Genomic DNA, 27,001 nt, shown 5'->3' on the forward strand with positions numbered 1-27,001 from the left:
CCCTCCTTTGAGGCAAGAGATAGACAAGGGATGTGGAGATAGGACCTTTTTTTATTATTATTGTTTGCTCTGTGAGTCCATTATTAAGATTTTGTGCTTACACAGAACAAGAAAACACAATTTTCCAGTCATAATGTTTGCTTTAGCTAGTTAGTTTCGCAGAGTGAATGAGATCCTTTGAAAATCATTTTTCCTAATTAGTTTATTTGGGATTCAAGAACTCTCTTGAGACGAGTCACTCAAAAAAAAGATCCCATTTATTATTTAAATGTATTCAACAGTTCCAAAAGATAAGATAAACAAGTCATAGATTTCAATTACAAGCTGTTTGTTCTTGTCTCCGCATCTATTGAGGCTCCACCCTACAAAACACAATCTCATTGGCTGCCGAGTTAAATATCTGTCATTGGTTGTTGCACAGAATACTGCAACTCTGGAAAAAATAAAAATGAAGTAGTTGTGACGCAGCACATGCTAAAAGGCAAACACGCACTGATATGCACATGTACTTCTTTCATACACACACACATGAACACGCACTCGGGTGTACAGTCATGAGAGGCAAATTCTCCCATCCAATCAGTTTCATTCTCACGCAAGCTGTCAGGCTACTATGTTGAACAGATCTTACCATAATGCCTTTATGTCAGTGTATATGCTGCAAATGAATGGATGACGTCCAGCGAAAAACACTGAAACAGAAAAATTACGCACTCACTGTTACGCCGCTCCAGCGCCTTATTTACCACCCCATCTGGTGGACTCTCCCTTCTGCCCTCTGCATCAAAAGCCAGATATTTTTCTTCTTTATTTCTTTTTTTTTTCTTTTTTTTGTTGTTTTTTTGTTGCCTAGGAAAGCTCAGAGATCAGCACGGCACAGAAGAGGAAGGGATCAGTGCTATGCGACCCCTGAATCTCAAGATTTAACTTCTTCACATGGCTTGTCGTGCCAATCGGAGCATCAACACGAAGCCAGAACAATGAAAGGATTATTTAAAGTCTGCTTTAATCCAAAGAGAAGCAGGACATTGTGTGACAGTGCAAGAAACAGTGTGAGGGGGCATTATCTATACGAGATGTTACCTTTTCCATATATATTGGAAGTGCAGAATGTATAATTATTCTCCACATGAATAAAATATACAGTAGATACCTTGTAATACCCAATGATGAAGGAAAAACACCCACTGCAATAAAATACTTAAAGTCTTCATTTAAATATTTCTTTTTCCAGCTGTTAGATCTCTTATATGCATCACAAATAACATCTCTCATTCAAACAGGATATCTTCACAAGGGATAAATATATTCTTCTTTTTTTTTTCTAAATCTCTTTTGTGCAGAATAGTATGCATATCAACAAAATAAAAACAAAATTTAGGTTAATTTGCACGGAACAACACTACAAGTTCCAGTCAGCCCAGTCCTCTGAAGGGACAGATGACTGCTGCTGTGGAGTAAAGAGGTGAAATCATCCACTTTTGCAGGGTTGTCGTTTCTGTTGATATCTCTGTGCAATGGAGCAGGGCTAAAGAGGAGAGACACTGTAAGTGAGGAGCTTCTGACACATCGGTAATGTGGCAAGGGGTGCGGAAAACCAGCCCATCTAACATCCCACTCCTCCCACGCCACCTGCTAGCTGGTCTCAGTGTGTCCTCGGGGAGCTTTCCATCCCGGCTTGGCCGCGGTAGCCTGGATGTCTTGGCTGATGGATATGAAGCAGAGGTGACTGCGATGATGGAGAGAATTAGGAAAACTAGAAAGCATTCTGGCTTTTTTAACACACACAAAGCCTCCCCCTGACCCCTTTTTATCATGAAACTCTCTTTGAGTATCTTCCATTTTGACAGTCTCTGTGTCTGTTTGTTCTCAGTCTGCGTAGAGGATGAAGCCAGAGAAGGTGCTGTACTTATTGTTGTTGCCGCCGTGGGCTTTGCCTCCGTCAAGTTTGATGTACACCTCATCGCCAGCGTCCAGATGGAGGATGACACTGTTTGAGGCGTAGTCATAGTTCTGGTCAGCGTCTTGGGCAATGGCACTAGCACGAACCTGCAGGAATGGGGAGGAATATGAAGATAAATGGATAGTCTTGTTAGTGACACCATATGTACATATATAGTTCATTTCACACAGCATATGTTCGGAATCAGTTGTCAGTCTATCTTCCTTTTCAGACAGCTAGATACTAAATTTGGAGTTAATCTCAATTTTCAAACTGAACCACAACACCTGGCTTAGACAGGACATTCTAGTGAAAGATAGTTAAGATACCATTTATAGAAAGATACATGGATATATAGATGGATGGAAAGATTTAAACTTTTATATCCATATAATTTTTGCCCTCTTGTTTATTGAAAAAAGCGAAAATATGTAATTAGAGTAGAGCCACAGTGATACATCCAAATTAGAGGCAAGTGCAAATACACACACAGTTAAAGGAAGTGGACATGGAGGATTGGAGGATGATATATAATTGTTATGTTGAGGTTGCCAGAATTATGTAAACGTGTAACAACATTCTGCAGTTCGAATGAAAAAATATGACCAAATAAAATTTTAAAACGAAAGCCTGTTGTTACCTACAGTTTAATTATCCTGAGTTTCATATAATAAAAACAGAAAAGGCTTTAGGGAAATATTGAAGTTAACACGCTTCCCTAAAATAAAATAAAAGTTGTATTCTCAGGAAAATGAGCATTGATTTTAAACAAATGATGTCATATCTTATTTAAAAATCTGTTTATTGTAGCTAAATTAGTTTTGCTACAATATATATGTTGCATAAATATTCACCCCCTATACTTACACATTTTATCACATTACATCCACAAACTTTAGTGTATTTTATCAGGGTTTTGTGTAAAAAGCTAAAGCAAAGACTGTGAAATGGAAGAAGAATGCGTGTTTTTTATAAATATTTTCACAAATGACAATATAAAAAATATGTTCTAAAACAACCTTTTTTTTTAAATTGCAGCTCCAAATCATTTGTTGTATTTCTGATTTCATTTAGGACAAGGTGTGTGTAAATAAAAATGCACACCACACTTTCCAGATATGTATTTGTGAAATTTGAAAATGATTGCTTATTTTCCTGCCATTTAACAATTATGCGCGACTTTGTTTTGTTCTATAACATGAAGCATCGATAAAATACCAGCATTTTTTCTGTCATTGATAAATTGACAGTTTCTTTGGTGTGAATAATTTTGCAAGACACTATGGCCATGTATAAGTACAAACTCTTTAAATAATAATATCTTGAATAATGACTATTTTGTTTTTTTGTCCTGACTTTCTAAACTTTAAATCACAAGTTTTACTGATATGTTTAGATACCTGTTGCACCTTTAAAACCTTTCAGTATATTAGCCACAAATTTGAACTTGCACCACGTGGTAAACATAATTAAAATTTTGAACATTCAAATTTATATTTTACAAGAAAACAAAGTTGGAGCAATTTAAAATTGAGGTATTAGGCTTCTTTTCCTGCCGGTGCTTTATTTGGACATTTGTTGTGTATTTGCAGTTTTTCTATTAAATAAATTGTAAATTGAATTAGAAGCTTAGAAAATAAATACATTAATAATAGCTTTAAAGTTTTGTCCTTTGTTGCACATTAATGTAATTTCAAAAACAAACAATGTTTAAACAAGTTTTTTGCATGATAATTTAGAAATTAAAGGAAACTTGTTTATATTAGGCTCAGACCACATAAACAATATTTTAGGGATTGTTAAAATAAACTGAGAAGATGGTAAATATTCAGTTTCTTATGGTACAAAAAAAAATGTATTATTCTTTCAGCTAATTACAAAAAATAACCAAATAACTGGGCATAAAAGTGTGAGAAAAATAAGTAAAGCTCTATATATTGTGCCTCTTGAAAAGTTTTAAAGTGTGAAGTTAAAAGAATTACTGGACAGAGCTGACATTTAACCCACAGGACCTACAAGAGGGACAGTCAAACCTCAGGCCTTTCTGTCAAGCAGATTTATGGTTTCAATTGAGCCAGTGGTCTTTCATAAATAAAAGAAAAAAACGAGGAGAGAAAAAATACTAAGGTTTCACCTTGGAACAAAAGGTCCGTAGAACAAAAAGTGTCGGAAGCTCCACAGCAAGGCACACTCACAAGGCTTTACAATAGAAATCACTCAAAAGTACAAAAAAAGGCAAACTATCAACAGCAGTTCTCTTTCAAGATAAGTAGGAGTGTCTGGTAACAACTGACAAGACCCATGGGACTGATCTGCCTAATAAATAAGTAAAAGAGAAGTATTTTTCCATCTGTGTTTACTCACAGAGTGTATTTCTGTGACAATGAATATGTGAGTCTGACTACAGGGCATTCACTGCAGCTTCCCAGTATCCTGTCCTGGGTAATTAAGAGCTCCACTACAAACACTCAGTGTCTCTCTTGAGAGGAAGTTTCAGTGCCACGCAAGTTTGAAAACATCAGCTTATTTTTCACACATGTGGTTCGTGTGTATAAGTATTTCAAATTAAAACTACTGGTAGATTTTAGAAATTACAGCTTAATGAGGATTTTATATTAAGCTGGAGTGTTTGACATAGTATACATTAGGCCAATATGATTCTCTATCTTACAACTGCTATTGGACAGAACACAAAGTTTAGAATGTGGTTCTGTCACCGCTTTCTTTTTAAAATTAGAGAACTTAAAATCTGATTTAGCTCTTATACAAATCGTTTGTAATCTTGCAAATAGGCTTTAAATTTAGTTGAACTTAAACCAAAAAGATTGTCACAGAAATATAATTTTCATGCATTTGTTTGGGCCCATTAGAGGAAAACGCACTCTGTGCCTTATGTTATTCCTCTTGGACAATGGACATGTTTGCTAAAGGATAGATATAGATAATCAATTACATTCTGCAGTGCAACAGTGCCACTTGATCTCACTCCAGCTTACTATCAATATATAATGAAAACCAGACTGAAGGCAATAAATTTCTGGAAGAAGTAAGTTGTGGATGTGCTTACAGTGCAGACCTGGCAGAGTCAATGCCTGAGTTTCACAAACTGTCAAAATAAAGACATTTAGACTTTTATTAAACTGCATTTCACACTATTTTTTTTTGTCACTTTGGCTGTTTTTTAATGACAGCAGCAGAGAGAGATGCATCTGCTTGTTTCTGCGTTGCTCTATATTAATTTACCTGTAACTAATTGTGCAGTACACAAGAGTACTGAGATGGACTAGAGATTCTGTGTACCTATGTTTATGTCTCTCTCTTATTGTGGTCACTGCACTTCTGGTCCAAAATAACTTTCCTTAGAAAGTTATAAAATAAATCTTATCTTGTTTGTAAGAAGTCTGGTAATGAACGCTCACATTTACCAAAAACTAGTTCACTTCAGTTCAAATCATTTAACTAATAGAGTTCAGGTCAAATTAATTAAAACAGTCTTAATTTATGTTCATACATTTATCACCTAAACCTTTCAAACGTTTATATGTTAAGTAGTTGCTGTTCATTCATAAATTTCCTAAAACAAAGTCTTTAAAGGTTTTAAAATCATGAGCTTAGCAGTTTGATTACATCATTGCCTATTCAGCTACTCTTGTGAGCAAATTTGCATTCTTTAAATTTTCTGCGGCTTTCTTTACGTAAATGATATTATGAGGCCCAACTCACATAAAGGTTGGTCTCCCTGATGTATTTTTGTGTTTTAGTTACATATAGTAGAAGATAAAATAAAATGAAATTAACTGGCAATTTGTCCAGCAATCTCCTCTCGCTCCCAATAACCACTGGAGATACGCCATGTAAGGACAAGTTGGGATAGAAAATGGACGGACACACTAACAGAAGACATTGTTCCTGTTTTCATAAAAAAACAAAAATATTTCAGATCCTTTTGTTGAGGATGAAAGAGAAAAACCTCAATGGAGGAAACGGCTTAGCTCCACTGTTACACCAGAGCAGGAGGAAACTTCTTTTATTTCAGAAGTCTCTGCTGCACTTCTGTAACTTAGAGAAAACTTTCTAATAATCACATGACTGGTAAGCTAAGACATTGTAACATTAAAAGCCAGCCGACTGTGGCACCACAGTCTGCAGCAGAACCCCCCACTATGTCTGCAAAATGCCGGACACCATGTCCAATGTGCCTTTACTTTTTCCATTAAATTATTTCTTTTAAAACCCATTTCATATTCATATTCAGCAATTTATATTCAGTAGCTGAATTCCCTCATCTAATAACTCGATAGTCAAATTCAAAGTTGAGGAGAAGCAAACATTAAACAAACAAATGTGTTCACTCAAAGCTCTCAACTTTAGATATTTTCTGTAAAAATTTAAAGAAAATTAATGTTTGTCAAAAAATTCAAGCTTAGCTCAATCCCAAACAGAGCTCTGTTTAGAGTTGCCAGTCTAAGCTTATAATATAGAAATTTGCATCAATGTCCTCCAAAGGCCTTAGCTCTACTCATGAATCTGTTCATGCACAACACTGATTTTCACAATTTTCACTTACTGCCTGTGCTTTATCTTATACAGCTACTAACTAAGAGAGCTGCAACATTTGCTACTAAATGGAGTAGAATTGAGTAAAAAGATCATTATTTTCTCCAGAGAGGGAAAAAAAAGTAAAGCATTGTGCATCATTCGATGTAGTCAGTGGGTAAACAAGCCTATTACTCATGTTGTCCAGTAAAATTGAGATCAATAGTTTCCATGCATCTGAAAGGTTTTTTTTAAGCTCATTATTTGGAATTTTGGTGTCCACTTTAGCTTTTCTGGGGTCGGAGTGCAAAGTTCCTCAAATGGGTTTGATGGACCAGCTGAGGTCCAGCTGGTCAAACTCTTAATAATGAGTTTGTCTGCTTAAGAAGTTAAAAGTTTATTTTATCTTGACAAATACAAGTGAGTTGTGTTAAATGAATAAATCCACAGTAGGTTTATCTTAAAGCAAGAAAATAAACCTGAAATCAATCCCATCTTGTTCCCTTTTTAATTGTATTTTTGTCAAGTGTGTTTCTTTTCTATATATCCTTTTGGAAAGGTTTATCTAGGATACTAACATATTTCACTTTTGACCTTTCTTTGTTGATGTAAAGAGCTTTAAGCTAATCTTTCCCAGTTTATTTTAACTGCAGCTAGAACATTAATAGGTGCAGAGGATGTGCAGAGGCGTCAAAATACTTATTAAAATAGCAAACACAAAGATTTGCTTGCATGAACTCATCAGCCACTGGTTTGTTTAGTTGTCAAATAAGAACACACAGTTACTGCAGCCTTTTAAATTGGCACCAGCGTTAAAGCGGTTGCCTTTAAAGTGGAAAAACCATGAGGGAGTCTGTTAACGCTCTTTTTCCTAAGGAACACAATGCGAAACTCACAGAGTTGGCTGCTGCAGGTCACAAATTCAAACTGTACTTGAACAGTTACTTAAAAGAAAAAGGTTTTAAGGAGTGATACTTTGTTTGTAGTGCTGAATTTTTAGCCTAGAGAAATGAGGTCACAACCCAAAAGTGTTTTGATGACACTTCATTTTCATCATCATGTTAAACACTTAAATTGAATACACCTCCACCAGGAGACAAGGTGTTACAGGTAGGATTTTCAAACATAACAGTAGTTTCAAATGTGCCACTTGCAGCTGTTCTTTTACACCTCTCTGTGTCTTGTGTTATCAACTCAGTTGCTCATGATAATATTCCTTGTCTCAGGTTTCCGACAAAAGCCTCCATACAAGTTACTTGACTGTTATTTCTCTGTGAGATTCAGAAAGTCTCAGCTGGCCTTTGCTTTACTTTCTGCACACTGAGTTGAAGATGCGTCATTGCGGAGTGCGGCTGACACCTTTTCTGCATTTTAAACAGTTTCTCAACGAAGACAAACGCACATGAACAGAACAGGGGCCACATCAAGCCATGAGATCACCTTTGAGTTAGTAAGCCTTGGCCTCATCCAGTGTGCCCTCCCACACACTTTCAAGCTTGAATAGCCTTTTTTTTCTTGCTCATAAAGGTTCCTAGCTGTGTAAAAAGATTAAGAAGGACTTCAAGTATCACCTTGATAAGAGCCAGCCAAATTCTCTAAATATGAGGATAGGGAATGGATTTTATCAGCTTTTTGAATATAAGCCATTTTAGGTCCTCTTATAAAAAAGAAATTAGAAAAGGATCTTTTGTTACTCTTTGAAAGGAGAAAGGACATTTGCCTTTTTTAAAAATCAAATATTTAATGACATTTAAGGGAATGTTTGACATATGCTCATTTTTTGGGTCTTTGTTGAACAAGTTATGTAATTGCAGTGACTCTTTTTTCTTGACCTTCCTCTTAATAAACTTTGCAAAGTTCACATTTACAAGAAAGCCTCCAGGCTTAGTTATATATTGAACCATAACAGTCGCGACAAAACTGTGTTGGAGACACTGCAGGGTTCTCAGACTCCTCTAGAGCGGGTTCTGGACAGCAAGTGGAGGCGTCACTTTAACAACTCGAACTGTGCAAGTCTTGGAAAAGGTTGTGAGATGCCGGAGTCACATATAGAAAATAGTCATTTTATTTTATTGTTTATCCACATGATTAAATCTAGCACAGTTCATATCGATGTGCAAACAACGCTTCGCACTGTGACTCTCAGACGCAGGCGTCCGGTGCATATTAATATGATACGGCATGCCAAAAGCGTGCAAAGTCAACACCATCTTATTAGAGGGATAGTGCTGTGGGAGAGGCAGCTGATGATGGCTCTGGAGGATTTGTCAGCTGGGATTTTTAATGAAATTTTTTTCAAAATATTTACTTTGCAGGTAGGCGCACAGGAGCCAGCTACCTCTGGCAATGTCACAGCTGTGTCACATATCTGAGAAATTCTCGTCATTAGGGTTTTAAAGAGATACATTTGGGGGTGGAGGTTGTTTTTTTTTTTTTAGGGCTTATTTATTTTTGTTGTGTGTGGAAAAGAATAATTCAGAACAAGCGAACAAACTAAAACCTCAGCGAACGTAAAATCCCATAAAATCCAAGCTCTCCACGGCAGTATTTCTGTTTTATTTTGGTTGTTTTGGTCTAATGGTTTTCACGCCCATCTGAGGCTAACTGCTGCAGACCCCTCCCTCCTTTTGCTTTTAGTGGCACACATGCATGAATAAAGACTATTTTTGAAATAATGATGAAGAAAGCCTCTTCTCAGAGCTTTTATTTTCTTTGTGTGTTTTTGTTTTTCTCCACGCCCTGCAGAGAACTTGTTAGGGATACGAGCGCTGGGTTCATATGCAGGCAGCGTGGCCGATATGTAGCCTGTGATGAGCAGGACAAACAGCCGACTGGCACTGCATGACCTTGACACAGAATATGTAGAGGAACTTTGACAGGACAAACAAAGCGTGAGGCCGCAAGCGCCTGCCTCAGCGATGGCAAATGAGGTGTCAGCGATGTTGTCTTCCTTGTGGCTGCTCATGCGTGTTTGCATCCGTCACATCGTCAGCCTGATGGCTTTGATTGAATAATATTCAGTCTGTGGACCGAAAATGCAAGGCTGTGCTTTAGATTATTAGTTAATGCACGCCTATAGCGGGAAACTGCGAATTCTCTAAACTTCCTCTAACTTGTGCAATCTAAATGTGAATGTCGCAGTTGCAAAAATTATGGCACTCATGCGAGCAATATGTGCCACGCAAGAATTCATGTCACTCAGCCTCAGTCTTAAATGACTCTGTGCTCAGTAAGTGTAGCATTTCACAAAGCATTAATTATATATCTGCTTATGAAAATCATCATAATTTAATGTTTGATTTGTTGTTTGAGAAGTCTAAAACGTCTCAACGGGGCAGTTATCTTACAAAAAGGCTTTGTCTCAGTGACAAGGACGTGTCTTGTGGCTTTCTTGATGGGGGATTTGTTGACTTGGTGTTGAGCCTCCATTTTGGATCAACGAGTCTATTGGTCCTTCTTAAATCAAAGTGTGCTGCCGTCTAATTGTGTTTGAACATTCCAGCCGTGAACCGCATGCCTAATAGCAGCTTAGATGGCTTCGCTTCTGAGCCCTGATCCAACATTTCCCAGCCACAGACGTACAAAACGTGCATAGTAACAAGGATAAAACCCAGAGACAGGCTACACATTCATCAGCATTTTTTCCTCTTCCTTTTCTTGTTTTACACAAATACACAAGGGGTGCGATTTCAGTAAAATAATGAGACCAGGTAGCTACGATGATGTACAAGAGAATTGTCGTGTCACAAAGCACCATGTGTTACAGGTTCATTTGCTGGAGGATACCTAAGTGAAAACATGATAAGAAAAATGAAATGGTAACAGGAGATTTGCCATCTGTCAGACGGGAGTATAAAAAAAAGATCTCCTGAATTAATTCCACCAGATGTTCCCTTCTACCTGCATAGGCAGCCTACTTTAAAACAAATCAGCATTGCTGTGCAAATCTCTCTCTCCCTCCTGATAAACTTTCTTAAAGTGATTCTAATACTACTCTGGTGTAATATTTCATCAGTTCATTGCATACATTGTGAACGCTTGCACCTAGATTTCGACAAACAGACAAAATATGAGCATCACGAGGCAGTAATGGGAACAGACAGCTCTGCTGAGAGAAAACAGGGCTGGATGAAAGGGCATCAACTCTGACCTACAATCCAGCCCCTCTTTTCTTTCCCTTGCCTGACTCATCCCACTCAGTTAATTACTAAGGCTTTCTGCTACCAGCACCAACACCAAACCCTTGATCACTCCTCACTGAACTGTCTGAGCTGACTCCTCAACACAAGGCCCATTTTTACAGTTTAGTTCCTTGAAAGCCCCGAGGCACACCGATCATAAAAATAGGCCTATTTGAGAATGAGGGTTTCTCTATTGGATTGAAGGGGGATCCTGCCAGGTTGCTTATGATATATGTTTTTCATATAGCGGCCAATACTCTCTGGGCAGTTTCAGCTATTTTAAATTTGAGGAGGGCAATAGGTGTTAAGCACTTTGAGTTATGCCGCAGACAGCGAAGCCATTTTAGGTCATTGACTTGCAGCCTTCCCGTTAAGAGGGAGAGGATAATTGTGGGTATCAGTGAAGCCTGAATTCAGGGGACATCTAAATGTCAGGGGCGTGGGGAGAAACAGAGAGCGATATGTTTGCATAAGAGGTTCAGGGGCACTTGTCGATCTCCCATATGGCCCTCATTATAATGAAGAAGCTTTGTGAGTCAACATCACTGCATCCTTGAGTCAGCCAGTCACAGGAGACAAGCCTATTTTGGTTTGCATGTTTTGGCTCGCTCTGTACACGAGACAATGCACATTAGCATTATATCAAAAGCTTCCTATTCACATAATGATTACATGGGTAGTCTGTGTGCTGTCAAGGTGTGAAGGTGCACAGGTGTGTCTTTTTAAGTTAGAACACCTCTGAAAAGTTCAAATTCATAAAGTGAACCTGAGATATTTCAGATTGTAGACAGTTTTTATCATTATTTTTTTCTTTCCAGTTCTTATTTAAAGCTAAATAAATTATATTGTATAAGATGAAATAAAAAGATGACTGTCAAAACAAAAATATGTCACGTAAAATATGTTTATGGTGCAGTCGGTAAAATAATGATTTTACAGCAGACAGTCTTTGAAACCTTCTACAAGGATGATAAGACACAAAAGTAAACAAGCAGGTTGTCAACAGGTTGTATAATAATGTAATATAATGTAATAAGAATAAAGAAGGACAAAGTGTGCTAAAAATGGTTCTGAAATAACAGTGAAATCCACAGCTTTTGTGAACCAAATACCAGTCTAAGGTCTGGGAGAGAGTCACAAGCCTTAGGAGGCAGATGAAGACAGTTTTCAAGAGCCACAACACAGACAAGGTCTTTCAGACAGTGTGTGAAGTCATCTTAAGAATGAAAAAGATCACAGTCTACTTAAAGTAAATTCAAGCTCAGATTTTGGAGGGAGACTGGATAAGCGCAGAATCCCAACCGCTTGAGAACTATTGTGAAGTTTCCACAAGTAGTGCGGATTTGGGAATCAGTTTCATCTGCTAGTGTTGGTCCAATGGGTTTTATCTGACAGTTCAGCTTTCTACCAGAAAATTCAGAAGATTTCATACGTCCTTCTGCTAATGAGCATTATGGAGATACTGTTTTCCTTTTCGACCCGCTGCACATACTGCCAAAGGTATCATTAATGACCATAATATTATGGTGCCTGATTGCCTTGCAACCTGTCCTCACATTAACTCCAGAGAGAATCTATTGAATAGTTCTTGGGTAAGATAAGATACACCAGACCCAACAATGCAGATGAGCTGAAGGCCACTATTATAACAACATGGACTTTGTTATGAACTAACCAGAGTCATAGATCAATTATCCATATGCCACACTGCATTGACGGTGTAATTTGTGCAAAATAAGCTCCAACCTAGTGAATTTATTGAGATGCAACTTTGCAGTATATGAACATTAAATTGAAATATAACAGAAAAAATGTTTGGGCCGTTTTGAAACATTAAATCTTCTCCAAGAATGATAGATTTTCTTCAACGTGCTTCCAGATGACAGCTCGATGTCATCTTGACATTTCCAATCTGTGTGGTATTTTCTAACAACGTTGGCCAATCTTCATTTAATAGCTCTCGCACCTAATTAGGCCAGCTCTAATGTTCCACTCGGCAGAGTGTCAAATCCAATGTCCAATTACACAGAAGATCAAGGCCAAAGGTCCGCCTCCGCTACGTCTCAAGCTGATTATAGAAGAAGTGCCATGATATACACACATCGTGGAAAGAAGCAGGTCTCTCAGAGGAAGGAAAGAAAAGCATGTACTCTCACTCATACACTTGCCCATAAGGGGATCAATACCACAAGCAAAAAGGATGAGGGACTTAGGGTGACTTTCTCAAACCCCGCTTGTCTCTTTCAGACAGAGTGCCTCTGTTACACCAAGCAAACACACAAAGGTTCCTCAGTGCACAACGAAGAATCGCAGGTCCAAACATTACCAGAATGCTAAAATCAATCAAGCCAAATAAAGTGTTGCTGTAGCGTGGATACTTTGAGTTTAAAAAGTAAAGAAAAACTGTCTTTTGTCATGTTAATAGGTTTACTGATATCTCCTTTTTATTATTAACATCCTTCTGACACTCAACACAGCAGACCCAATCCAGATGGCTTAGCTCCCGTGTTTAATGTTGGAATTGTGACCAGATGCTAAACACTGTGCGTGGGTTTCACCTGGATATGCAGCAACAGGATAAACAATCTGTGTTCATGTGTATCAGAGCTGAAGACCTCCCGGAGATGCCTTTAGGAGTGGAGATGGTCTGCGACGAATGGTTTGACAAGGAAATGACATGTGACTGTACTAAAAGCCAAGCAATGTTTAATGGTTAAATGGGGAAAAAAAAAAGTTTTTCTTAAAAGCAAAGTTTGAGGGGAAGACAGCATACTTTAACTCATTCTGCTACACAGCAATGCATCACTTGAGAACAATGAACAATACAAAAGGCGCTGCGTTTTTAGTAAATCGATTTTGAGGTGTCACAATCCACTTCTCCCTGGCTCCCATTTTTGGAGCAAAACTTTTTTCTTTTTTTTTTTTAAGATAAAAACTTCTAAAGAGGAGTGAGCATCTGTGGACCATAGAGGAGAGTTGGAGGGCACTACACCGCTGGTGTGGGTCGAGGCAATGGGCTAGAAGGGGGCAGCAAAGCATGCGGGTGTGTGTTGGAGTTTGTGTGTAGGTATAAGGAGGAGACTGCAGTGGTAATTGCAAGGGAAGAGGCATGTGCACGAAGGACGTTGAAGCTTATTAAAGGAGGAGACAGAGTGATTATTCACTATGGTTCTCTTGAGAGACTGACGCTGAAGTCATTGCTTTTAATTAACTTTGAAACGGTTTTGCGGATTAATAACAATATTAAGAAGGGAACTGAGAGGAGAGCCGAAAACACATCCTGGATCTGGTTCAAGCTTTTTAATTACAATTAAATCGACAAGATGGCACAATAGCACAATAACCGTGTCTTTTCTGCCCTCCTTTCTTATCCCTTCCACTTAAAATTTGTCTTCATTGTCACTGCCAAGTCCCAGAGAATGTGGCCAAAAGATGCTGCAGCAATGCATTGATTCATTGAGACGAACTTTAAATTCCAGGCTTAGTCCAGAAGTAAAGGTATTGAAGACAACAACAATAAAAAAGTGAATGAAGTGGGGTGAACTGCCATGTTCAAGTTTGGCCCAAAAATGGTAGAAGTTTTGGGGAAATTGCTTGAATTGTTCTGTTGCACTGTAGCAAGAGAACAGAGACACAAGTAGAAGTCGTGAAGAAAAGGCGACCTATAAAAGTGGAAGAAGTACATGCTAAGGTGAAAACATCGCTGCACAGACCCTAAAACTCTCAACACTTGGCTGAATCCAAAAGATGATAAAATACTGTTATTGTTTGCAATTCCCCAGCCTCCTTCGTCCCCCCACTCACAGAACAGCTTCTTGCAGCTTTAATGAGCTGAGTAAAGCACTAGCGAGGCCGTAGGAGCCTGTGCTCGACTTTCAGCACTTCATCAGTGATGAAGCATAAGTTGGACAAATATTTATAACCATTCACAGTCATTTACACAAAGTAATACTCAGGAGGTTCTTCCATTAAACCAGGCTTACCCCAATAAAAAAGTGAGAGGACTGCTCACTTATGCATTAGCTGTGCATGCATGGGACAGAGGAGGACAGAGTCAGAGCAGCAGTTGCCACTTTGAAAACATTACCCGGGTCTCAGGAGATGAACACGATGATGCTAACTTAAGTACCTCCACACCTTCCTCTTGAGAGTAGAATGAGGCAGGAACAGAAGGCGTTTTTATGGCCACATATGTTCTTTACCCCCTTCTATATATCAATGCTTTTACACTCACCCATAAACATTACTGTTGCGTAAGGCATTATACATAGAAGGTGATTGCTGTAACTCCCCTTTTATTTCTAACTGAGCATATAGTTGAGGGTAAAGGAATTAACCTCTGGCTCCTTTGGTGAGACTGAAGGTTCACGCTGTCATGGTCTTGGCTTGTGCAGAGTAAAACCACTGTGGGTTTATGTGTCAAATCTGTGTGTGTAATCCTTTGGAGCATCTTCCAAAAAGCATAAGCCCTTAAAAGGTTTTCATTCAATACCTGCTGTCTGGAGCTGTTTTGTTTGTAACACAATTTATCTTAATTTTTTTTGACACATTTTTTTATCTTTCTCCAGAGACAACACTCATTTCTGTAAATTACAGCCATCTAAAATGATTAAGTAATGCGTTTTGTTGATCAATTTTTTAAATAATTCATCTGTAGCAAAAGATGGAATGCTGTGTGTCCCATCACAACAATGCATCTCCGTGTGCATAATTCACTGTGATTTTATGTGACAAGAAACTAAGTGCATCTGAGCTTGTTAAGCATCAATTTGTAGATTAAAAATGCATTTTGGGAAGGGCAATAAAGTAAGACATCTTAATTTGTTATTTCTAATAACTTCATATAATTCTGGCCAGAAACTGTTAGAACTAAGCATTTCTCTCCTTTAATATGTCTTTAATGAGGTTCACATAATTATGTGGCTGCAGCAAATTACTGTTTGTCTTTGTGATTTTCTATGGTTTCTAATGCTAATACAGAAATAGACTGATATTTACAACGTATGCATGCTTTCTCAATCGAAAAGTTAAAACATCATGCATGCTACTGTCGAAAACGTGTGCTGGCGCCACTTTGAAGAGAAAAGATCTGACGGATAGCTGGAAGTTGTGAAGTGTACTGACAGGCGCGTTTGGAGAGGACCCTTCAGGGCGCACAATAATATTAGAAAACCAAGCATCAAAGAGGACAAGAATAAATCATATAAACGCATTTAACACGACTTTGGAAGTGGATGAGTGCAGGAGCCGTAACGCAGCGCATTCCGCTAAGCTTTCACACTGGATGTGGCGCATTATCTCCCCTTTTCTGCAGCACCGTTTCCAAAAGTTCATTTGACACAGGGTTAACTGTGACTCCGCAAACTAATAATGGCAATAAAATAATAACAATTATTAAGGCTGATTAATGTATCAAATAAAATAAAAGTAAATACAGAACGAGAGAAAATTATGTTTTGCGTTTGAAAGCTTGTAATTGTGTGTTCATTCATTTAATTTCCATCCCCGCTCTGAAGCCATACAAATGCCAACTTGCTACAGCTCCCGTTCAATTCCACTAATTTCAGATAAACGGACTGTGAAAGAGAGAGGAACAATGCGGATGTCCAAAAGGTTTTCTGAGTAAAAGCAACAAGGGTTGACTTGCTCTGCGCGTTCAGCCGGTACCGTCTTCTGGATCTGGACGCGCATTTATCTCGGGACGCATCACTCCAGGAAAAGACGCTTTGGAACCAGCCGTCACTTTTTTCCATCCCCCGATGAGGATGTACGCCACGGCTGTGAGCTTTTAACCGGACTGCAGATGCCCCGTTAGTTTTCACAATGCTTTTCTTTTATTTGGGAGCTTTCTGACATCATCTGGCAAAACATGGATCTTTAAGCAGGCGCGCTGCAGAGGGAGCGCCAAAGGAAAAGTCAAACGTCTTTTAAAAGTACTCACCTGACCGTTTTTGCAGAGGTCTGCCCACATGCTTGTGCCATCCCCTCCTCTCATCAGCACATGGTAGATGAAGAAGTATGTGCCCGGTATGCTGCAGATGAACTTGCCCGAAATGCCATCGTAGTTGTTGCCAAGGTTGGTGACCACGTCGTCAAACTTTAGAATCTCATAACCTTCATGGGGATTTTTAAGCCCGGCATAGAAGGCCACCCGGGGCACTGTGCTGTAGGTGGCCGTGCTGATAGCTCCATTATCCCCCAGACCCAAAATCCCAGTCCTTCCATGATCCCCTCTGTCACCTGGGGGCCCAGCTGGTCCTGGTGGCCCAGGTTCACCAGGTGGTCCGGGCGGTCCAGGTGGTCCAGGCGGTCCGGGCTTTCCTGGCCTGCCAGGCTTTCCCTGTGGGCCCTGCTGCAGGGTGGATGGTGGAAGAACATTGCTGTGGTCAGTCAGTGCCTCTGCCTCACCCTGCAGACCAGTGGAGCTAGTGCTGCTAGCCGGAGTGCCCTTGTTTAAGTAAGGGTCGCACACCATACGACAGGTGCCCAGCATCTCGTAGTGGCTGGCATCTGTACTCACGGAGCTGACAAGCACAGGGATGAGTACCACCAGCACCAAGACCAGCATAACCCCCACAGCAGCCGCCACCAGGGTCTTCCTCCCGATGCTGAGTCGGGGAAGGGGCTGCGCAGCCAGCGTGGGTCTCCCGGGGGCGGAAATGGTGACTGTTTAGTGTGGGGAGCCTGTCACCGAGGAAAGGGACCCGGAGATCCCAGGAAGAGTTGCAAGAGGAGCGGCGAGTGTGTGAGGGTGAGACAGAGACCCACATACACTTACTACAGCTCGCTACTCCACTCAGTCACACTCAAGTAGGCAAGCAGTCACTCAAACATAGAAAAAGACTTAAGGAAACCCAAGCATACACAGGGAGACATTCAGCGCGTACTTACAAACACAATGTGACTTCTGAGAAGAAGCAAGAAGTATGCAGAGCCCAGAGGAATGGAGTGAGAGACAGAGGGAGCGAGACAGAGGGAGGGAGAGGGAGAGAATAATGAGAGTGGGTGAGCATGAGAGATACAGAGCAGCCACTGTGAGTGTGCGTGTGTGTGTGTGTGTGGTGAGTTTGTGGTGCCGTGTTCTCAGGCTTGGCTTTTTATATGGAAGCAGCTCCAGAGACCCCACACCCACCCTCTTGCTCCCCCATCGCGTGGAAGGTTGGTGTGGTTACGTCCCCTTTTTCTCTCCTGCTCTCGCGGACGAAGGACTCTCCAACATGCAGCCTCCTGAAGCACAAGAGGACCAACACAACGTCCCAGCCACCTTGCTCTCCCTCTTCACTTTTCTTTTTCCCTCCTTCCCCCACTTGTGATGTTATTTCTCACCCTCTTGCGTTGTCTTCCCTCTCATCAACATCCAGCCTCTAAAAATAAAGATGGAGCTGTGGAAAGACAATCCTTTCTCTCTCTTTTTTTTTTCTTTTACTGGAGGTGGGCTCTAAAGATTTATGCATATATGTGCGGAGAGTAGACACAACACTTAAATGTACTGTGCCAGAAAACTCTAGCAGCTTCTCAGAGGAATAATAGTGCTAATTGCAGAGCTAAATGCCAAGAACAAACTCATAACCCAGCAAACTCTTTGGTTAGACTGATAAATGTTGAATCACATTAAAAAGAAGAAAATAAAATCCTGTGCACTGCAATGAGAAGTGCCGTTCCTGATTTTTTTTTTTTTCTGTCGATAAGCATGTTTCTCCAACTGAATCTACCAAAATGATTTCTTATTGGTGTCTTTTTTGGAGCATTGATTTCATGGTTTTTTATCGAATCAAGGGCCGTGTTTTGAAGGGGGGTGAAATCGATACAGAGCAATAATGTAATTTGTTTGACATTTTCATCCCTTGGTGTGATGAATGGTAAAGTAAGAAAGCAAATGACAAAGTGTGTAGATGGCAAACATTCATTATGAAGAGTTTGTTAAGTTTACAAGGTGTTCTGTGGTTGTGGTTTAATACATTTAGAGAATCAAGATGGATGAACATAAGATGGATGGACGTAATATGTTATATCTATTGATGGTTGGGGGGGAAAAGAAGTGATCACTATAGGAACGTGAAGCAATTTCATAGAGAATGCATTCAAATGTTTACTTTCAATCAGGTGCAGCTACAGACATATGTAACAACATTCCCCCTAACAGAGTTCGTCTTTGCTTGCTTTATTTGCACTTACATATTTCAGATTATCAAATACATTTTTATTTCAGGAAAAGATAAAGTAGATACAAAATGTAGTTTATAAAATATGCAATCTAATCATGCCCCTAGAATATAAGCACAGAGCTTGTTAAGGCATGAATTAGCTGTGATTAACCACATTCTACAGCGAGAGCCATTATTTGAGACTTATCCACAAAAGAAACCAAAAACAACATGTAAATAACTGCCGGCCCTGCATGTTTCAATAAATATCAGTTTCAATGGTTCAATAACAACAAACAAAATTTGAAAAATGGTCTTTGCTGGAGCTAACAAAAGTGGATCCTTTCTTTTGTTCTTTAGTGTTAAGCTCAAGTACACGATAAGAGAATGATCCAAAGTTTCCCAGCAACTCCACCTCTTGATGTCTAAACAGAACAAAATGAAAGTTTTGAATTTGTCCAAGTCAAAGTCTGAATTCAAATTCGATTCAGAATTTGTGATGGTAATAAATCTTAAAAAAGAAAGAAAAAATCTTCCAGTGAGGAAATATTAAAACAATTCTGCAAAGAAGAGTATGCTAAAATCCCTCCACAGTGATTTAAAAGACTCTTTTCAGCTGTTACCATCAAGGGCAGAGTAATTATTTTCTCCCACAGAGCTAGCTTGGTTTGAAAAGCTTTTTCCCTTTATAAATGGAATCTTCATATGAAAAATGCATTTTGTGTTTTCTAAGGTTACCTAGAAACCCGATATAAAAGAAATAGGTTGTTGACACAAAACAAATAAGTGTTACGAAAAAGAAAAAACAGAAGAAATCCATAAGGGGCCAATTCGTTTTTAGTGCACTTTTTTATTAAACTTCAAATGATAATTACATTTCTTTTAAAATTCAAGAAAACCTATATATAAACTTCTACTAATTCACTAAAGCTTTTCTTAGTTGTGAAGTCAGCTTGCACGGTCATTGGTCTGTGAAAATCTGCCAGCTCTTGGTTTTCTCAGATAGTTGCCTATTTTTGGCTTGGGACAGTTTGTCCCTGAGCTGGACGGAGATCTTGTGATGGATTGAGATGGATCAATGAGCAGGATGGCTGATTTCTTTCTTTTTATTATTATTTTTTTTTTGTCACCACTACACATGACATATTGCAGCATTTGCGAATCTTCATCATCATTAAACTTCAGCTGCACATTCAAAGAATCATCGGGTGGCTGTCTAATTTATCATCTTGCAGAGTTTGATTCTCAAATAACTGGCACACAGGTGTGACTGGGATGCATATTTGCCTGATTTGTTTCTACTCCTCATAATAGTCATCAAGTTTGTCTATATGAGGAAGCACACAAACCTAAATTGGTTTTCGGGAGTTTGTTTAAGGGGGGTTTTATTTGTTCTTCACACCTGCCAGCAGTAACTGCTGGTCATATTCCTGAGATCCAAATATCTATGAACCACAGAGATCAAAGCACGATGGAGAGGACAAACAGCGTGTGATTATGATGAAACTGACATGAGGAATGGATACGAAAGCAATTGGAAAAGGAGAAAGATGTACAAATGCAACGTCAAATGTTGCAACAGCTGATCTTCAGATCAAATAATGTGGTTTGTTTTGCATGAGAACATAAGTAGAGATAAAGAGATTGTGAAAACCTAAGATATCTGCAATATCTGACATTTTCTTGCTGTGATATTCAGATCCAGAAGTTACACTTGGATTATGTTTATTCAGTAAATACATTTAGGTTTTAACTGGAAACAGGACAGTTGAGACCAAACAGGACAGCACATTTATAGTATTTACAAACTGTTTGTTCAGACTTTTGTGCCTGAGTCTGTTGAACATTTGTCAAAACATGTGAATATTGTGAACTAGTTATATTTTTCACTCATATCAAAAAGTGAAACTTGTGTATCATAATATGTACTTATAGAGTGGAAAAAAAGTGAAGTCTTTTTTTCTGTAATTTCAATATTCATGGTTTAGAGGTAATAAAACCCAGTTTTCAATATGCAGTGAATATTACAAAGTAGCAATTAAGACAAGATTGTTAATGTATACATTTTAAGTTATAGCCAAACCTACATAATCAGAGGGAAGACTGTTGGCAGATGTCCAGAAAACAGTCACTGACCCTCTCCACAAAATGTTCATTACAGAAGAAGCTGATTGTTCAGAGTGCTGTATACAGGCAGAAAGTTTAATGGAAGGAAAACATGTGGTTGGAAAAGGTGCACCAGCAACAGAGGTAATCACAGTTATGAGAGGAGTTTAAACTGGAGCAGCCCTTTGGTTTAATCAGCGCATTAAGAGCCTCTGCACACAAATAACAGCTTTTCTTCCATTGTTTTTCTTTATTGAGCTCCATCCTTCTCCACATAAATTTGAACCTGTTTTTTGAACCTGTTTGAACATCATTCTTCTATAAATGTCAGATTTGTAGAGTGCACATCTGATTAATGTTTTTGTGTGCTCATGAAATCCCATATCTGGTTAAAATCTCTCTAAGATGAGCCGTTTCTGCCAACATTATGTAAATATCTTTCTATAAATAGAAAGATATTTACATCTTCCACTCCATGAAATGTACGACTACAGCAGAATTTATCTATTGTGTTGTGTTTTTCCACCCAATGAAGCCCCAAAAAACAGCTGCTGTTGCTAATAACTCTGTGTACTTTTTCTTTATGATAGAGAGCAATCCCTGAGGGTTTCTCTGTGTTCTTTGCTTCTTTTTCCTCCATATGTTCTGTTCTCTCAAACCCCCGGTAGACAGCAGCAGATGGATGCCGAATGTGAGGCAGGTTCTTCTGGAGAACTCTTGCAGCTAAAGGTTTGGTTCTCTCCACTTTCGCCACATACATGCTGAGTGTCAGAAGTTGCTGCAAAGTTGGACTAGCTCCAATCAATAATCCACTATTCCCACAAGCTTTATTAGGAGATGTAGAAAAGTTGTTTATTAAATTCAATTGACTGTGTTTCACGTGAAACGGTCAATTACAATTGCAATCTGAAATGTGTGTATAATGGCACTTGAATACGTCTGTCTTATGATAGAATTTGGGGAATAAATTGAAACTGTTTATCTTGTGAAATTTATTCATATGACGTTTGTTGTGAATTTCTGCCATAAAACATCTGAGTAAAGGTTTTTGTTTGAGACGTCAATTTTTAGATGATGGATTGAAAAATGTTTTGTGAGATGTTCACAGTAGGTGATGTTGTTTTATACCTAACTCTACTTTAAATCTCCCCACAACTTTATAGTACAGCAGTTTTTATACTTTCTTTCTTTGAACTGGGATAGCACATACAACTCTAATATGATTAAATTAAGGTTGTAACATTGTAACATGTCAAAGTGGTAGAAATATTTTTGTATATCTTTACAAAGAAGTGCACAAATACTGGCAAATCTGCAGGTTCAAAGCAGCAGCGTAAACCCTTTGGTGCATTTGAAAGATACCACTGGGTAAGAAAATGTCAGGTTTTGAAAACCTGGGGACAAGAGCAGTTTTTTATGGTACTTAGCATGCTTTTAGTGAAGTGTTTAAAATCTGAGACACCTGTGAGGGGTCAGTCAGTGTAAATGCTTCGTTGGCCGATTGTCCTATTGAATTGAGAAACACTCAATAGGACAAAATGTGTGATTTTAAAAAGTTTAAAATCACACATTTTTCTTTTTAGTTTTGTTTATACAAATGCAAATCACATCAATACTGAAACAGTATATGCAATCGAATGAATTCAAAAGTAATTCTGTTCAATTCGGTTCATTCCAAAAGAGTTCCATCCAGATATCAGATTCACATTTCTGTGGCATATATTCAAATTCCAGCAAGTTATGTAATGACAAATAGTAAGAAGCTTTCAATACAACCAGCAGATTGCACTGAATTTTAACTTTGATGCTCTCTCTCATCCCAAGCAACCACAAGGTGAAGGTTTTGGTCAGGTGAATTTTCTGGCCATTCAAATACTGTGATGATTAGTAAAGAAGTTTTTGTGTGTATGTTGGAACACGGTGGCACATCACCGTCATGTGGCACATCACGACATGTGGAGACACAGCTCCACATGTCGTCACAAAGTCTGGAAATGTCACCGTAGACCTTAAGCAACTTGGACTATATGCCTCTCCATTCTTCCTCTGGGCTATGAGACCTTGATTCCTAAATGAAATATAAAATTTACTTCTGCACCCTTTTACTCTCTACTCCATTTTTTTCCTCCACTTAATTTTCTACAATTTTTCCAGAGCACCATGTGACAAAAAACAACGTGTCTTCATCTCCTACAGAGACTGTCTACAGGACAATTCTCAAATCATAAGTCAGTCTGTGTCATATATGTCATCATATCAAAATATTTCTCTAGTAAAACTAATCGCACATAATTTTCCTGTTTTTAAGAGACACTGATTTTTTTCTCTACAAGCTACAATAATCAAACTTACAGGAACACACATTAGAATTGATGAATCCGTGAAGCTATGCTTTTTCTAATTAGTTACATAAATACATTAACTTTCTACTGGTATTTTATTTAAAGATTCACCTGTATGAAAATACATTAGGATGCAATTTACCTTCAACTGACTAAACACAATGTAGATGGCAAAAAGAAATTGAGGATGAAATCTTATTCTCACTGAGCACTGACAGCCATACAGTCAATTTCTTCAAAGAACGGGAGCGAACAGGAAACCACAACCTCAGTCGTATTGTGTCCAGACATCAGGCACGTCCAAAACACACCTCAAAAGATTTTAATCACTTTGTTGTTCTCCTCCTCTACAAAGAGCTGGAGAAGCACAACAACTGTGCTTCCAAAGAGTTTCAGAGGCTCACAAGGGAAAACTGCAAAACATAAAAGTGTAAAAAAAAATTCTTTCAGGTATTTGATTTAGTTGTTTTTTTTTTCTCAAAAGGAAAGTTTAACGGGTCAAAGAAACAAAGGAAACAACATCACAAACACGCAAGCAAACACAGTAGATGTCTCATCTCCAGTTGAGTTTGTGTCTCTGATTTACTTCCCTTGTGTTACTCCTGACCGAGGCTTATCAAAGAGCTTCTTTCATAAGTGCCAAGATCAAGCCACTGCTGTGACTGCTTGGCACCCACTGAGATGGTTTGAAGATGGCTGGGCAGAGGTGGGGGTGGGATGGTGGGGGCTTCAAGACATTGAACCAGGCCAAAGGAACTCAAAATTGAGGGTAGTTATCGAAGGGAGGTGTATGTTTGTGTGTTTGAAGAAAAATAAGTTCAGACGGTAAAAATTCCAGCTCGTCAGGAGAATCCTGTTTGTGAGTGGACAGAAAGAATTGGCAGAACGAAGCACTCCTTTGGTCAAGCGAGGGATTGCTTTACCATATGTGTGCTGCAAAAATTAATATGTATTTGCTTAAAGCCGTCTCTGCCTCAGCAATTTCTTGCTGACGAACACTGTAAGGCTGCAGGTGAATGCAGACAGTGAAGGACACGACTACGGAGAAAAAGTGCAACACGCTACCACACACAAACATAAAACACCCCGAGGCTGTATATTCCTCGCCACTGCTGAAGCCGTGGTTCCATCAAACCTGACATCTGGCCTGTTTACTGAAGCCTGGCACTGCATTGCAAATTTACAAAATAATTATGACTGGGCAGAGCAGAGCACATTGTCACAAAGGAAAGACAGTCTGGTGTGCCTCTTTATATAGTGAGTTATGACAGCAAAGTTGTTACAAAATGTTGTCACCTTTCTTTTTTCTTCCGTAATGTCACATTTGTTAAATCCCCCATACAGCTTGAACTCTTTACGGCAATCAGCTGATTATGGCGGCGTGCTCTCTGTGCAAGATTATGCAATATTTACCAGGTGATTACACAGACAGAAAACACTTAGAGGCAGGATAGAAACTATTAAAAGAAGTTGTTTTGAGGCAGCATGAGAACAAGGCTTCAGTTTCAGTCTGTTTACTTGTTGTCTCGTTTCGCTTGTTTTTTGCTCGACTGAGCAGCATTGCTCTAGGGCAAACTCTTATTTAACTCTTCATCCTCCAGCTAGAAAAATAAAGTGAAGCAAGAAACTGCAGACTTGCTCTTTTGACCCCAACTGCTAAAAGACTGAATATTATATCCAAGATTCCTAATGAATGCGGTAATGTGATGTATTATGTGTGCGCGTGATTCATGTGTGCTCTGCCTCGGTCTGCCTCGCCTGTAGCGAGACAGTTGTGCCTTCACTCAGTCTTGACTCTTCTCCCCTCAGGCACCCAAATGATGGGATGACCTTTCCACCTCGGCCGGGGCTGGGATGTCACGCGCAGCATGAAATGAAAACTCATCACCTTGCTAAACTCTTCACATCACTCTTTGCTCTTCTTTCCCTCTTGCTTCTTCATCTGATTTGTATTCTGCTGCTCATGAAAGGTCAGACTTCTATATTCTTAGGATATGCTACTTATACAGTATTTATTGGCCATGCTGTTGGCTGTCATAGAAAGAAGTTCTATAGAAAGAAATACTTATTTCGGTAAATTAGTGTGTTTTAGGTGGGGATTAAATTGCAATATTAAAGATGTATTTCATTAGTAGATGCTGTAAATAAGATGCAACTGTGTACATACATTCATAGGGTTACTCTCTTCTCTACCACTGATTGTTTTCTGTCCTCATCTGGTCCACAGGGATGCCCCAAGGTGATTTCTCTCATCCAGGCCATGGAGCTGAGAGGCTGTCAAAACCACAGTTTGAATCCACCAAAGAGTGTCTGTGGCCTGTTTTGCTCCCAGCATGGGATGACCGTTGAAACCGAAAAAAAAAATAAAAAGAATATTTATTATGAAGAAAGGTGGATCAACTATGCACTTAGTTGATAACTTCCATACAGATGTGATGACGAAAACATTCCTCCCTTTGCAACAATCAAACACTTTAATCGACTCAAACGTCTGTAAGTCACTCCGACTTTCTGGTTATCAAAATCAAATGCTGAAGTAAATGAAGCAATGAACATAATCTCATCTGAATCATAAATTGCAAATTTTCACTCAGCTTCAACAATTGCACTCTTAAAAGGAAGAAGAGGACTATTGTTTTAATTTGTAAGAGTGTAATGTGAAAAAGAACAATACAAAAAGTGTAACACAATACTTGATACTATAGAGAAAGAATAGGTTAAGTCTTACTAATGGACAAACAACAGATTATACACAACCATTCTCACAAATAAAGAAAGATAAGATTCACAGAGATAAGAGATAAGATGTGCTCTACTTCATTAAGCATGTATTTTCTAAAAGCCAGAAAATACACGAAACAGACAAAAATACAAATCATCACCTAATAAGGAACTAACAGAAAATAAAATCACGCACCAGTGGTTTTGGTTTTGATCAGAAACTCTATGTTCTGTTAATGTCTTTATGGTGATAGTAGGCTAATTCATTAACAAACTTTATTTGGTTGTTAAAATTCAGTTTTGCGTCCATAATGCCATCTAAAGGTTTTTTTTTCTTGCTTCGTGGGTCTCGCTGAATATTGATTTCTAACATCACATTTTCAGAACAGACACACTTAAGAATATGGCGTTCAGAAAGAAATATATTCCAGTTCTTTCACTGCTGAAAGATTTACAAATATTTTTGTGGACAAATAAAGAAGATCTAGACATCACATAAAATCACAATAACTGCAGGAGAAGAGACAATTTCAGAGATGTGCATTACAGGAAAGAGAAATATCCACTCCTTACTCATTCTTCCTTCAGATAATTCACTATCACGATAAACAATATTCAGTAATAGTTCTTCATTTGCAACTGATATGTTGCGTATTTGGTATTGACGGGGATCTTATAAATTTCATCAGTATCTCTAGCTGTATGGCATTCCTTATGACTTCACAAATTTCATTTCATGGTGTTCTGCTTTTTCATGCACCAATATTTAATTTGTTATTTGAGAAGACAGACGCTCCAGAATGCAAACAAGAATGAATGACAATTGACAACAAAAATGAAGAATTTAACCTGAAATTATTCTATTATTTTACTGATTCTGCTTGTATTGCAGGGAGTAGGTTTTCACAGTTTGTACATGTTGATTTTTTTATTGATTTGTGTTGTATTTATACTCTTTGATAGCCCAGAAGACCACATTTCAGACAACAAATTGGATAAACAGAAATATTACATTTCAAAGATTTGACA

The 27,001-nt window shown here is 38.6% G+C and overlaps 1 protein-coding gene across 1 annotated transcript; it reads right to left on the minus strand.

The window, feature by feature from the left end:
• Positions 1-235: 235 nt before the first annotated feature.
• LOC129352565 (C1q-related factor) lies at positions 236-17,911 on the minus strand. Its single transcript, XM_055021621.1, has 2 exons — positions 16,601-17,911; positions 236-2,049 (listed from the first exon to the last, which is right to left on the minus strand). The coding sequence occupies exons 1-2, from the start codon at positions 17,225-17,227 to the stop codon at positions 1,870-1,872; spliced, it is 807 nt and encodes a 268-aa protein (XP_054877596.1). The 5' UTR covers positions 17,228-17,911; the 3' UTR covers positions 236-1,869.
• Between the last annotated feature and the right edge of the window lie 9,090 nt (positions 17,912-27,001).

This window comes from Poeciliopsis prolifica, unplaced genomic scaffold (assembly GCF_027474105.1).
Source record: "Poeciliopsis prolifica strain line A6 unplaced genomic scaffold, Auburn_PproV2 SCAFFOLD077, whole genome shotgun sequence".
Taxonomy (NCBI): domain Eukaryota; kingdom Metazoa; phylum Chordata; class Actinopteri; order Cyprinodontiformes; family Poeciliidae; genus Poeciliopsis; species Poeciliopsis prolifica.

What these genes read in the sequence shown, in the direction of transcription:
- LOC129352565 (XM_055021621.1), bottom strand. Translation starts at nt 17,227, where the DNA reads ATGCTGGTCTTGGTGCTGGTGGTACTCATCCCTGTGCTTGTCAGCTCC. An exon ending in ACCTCTGCAAAAACGGTCAG is followed by an intron (nt 2,050 to 16,600) that starts GTGAGTACTTTT and finishes CCATTCCTGCAG; the next exon opens with GTTCGTGCTAGTGCCATTGC.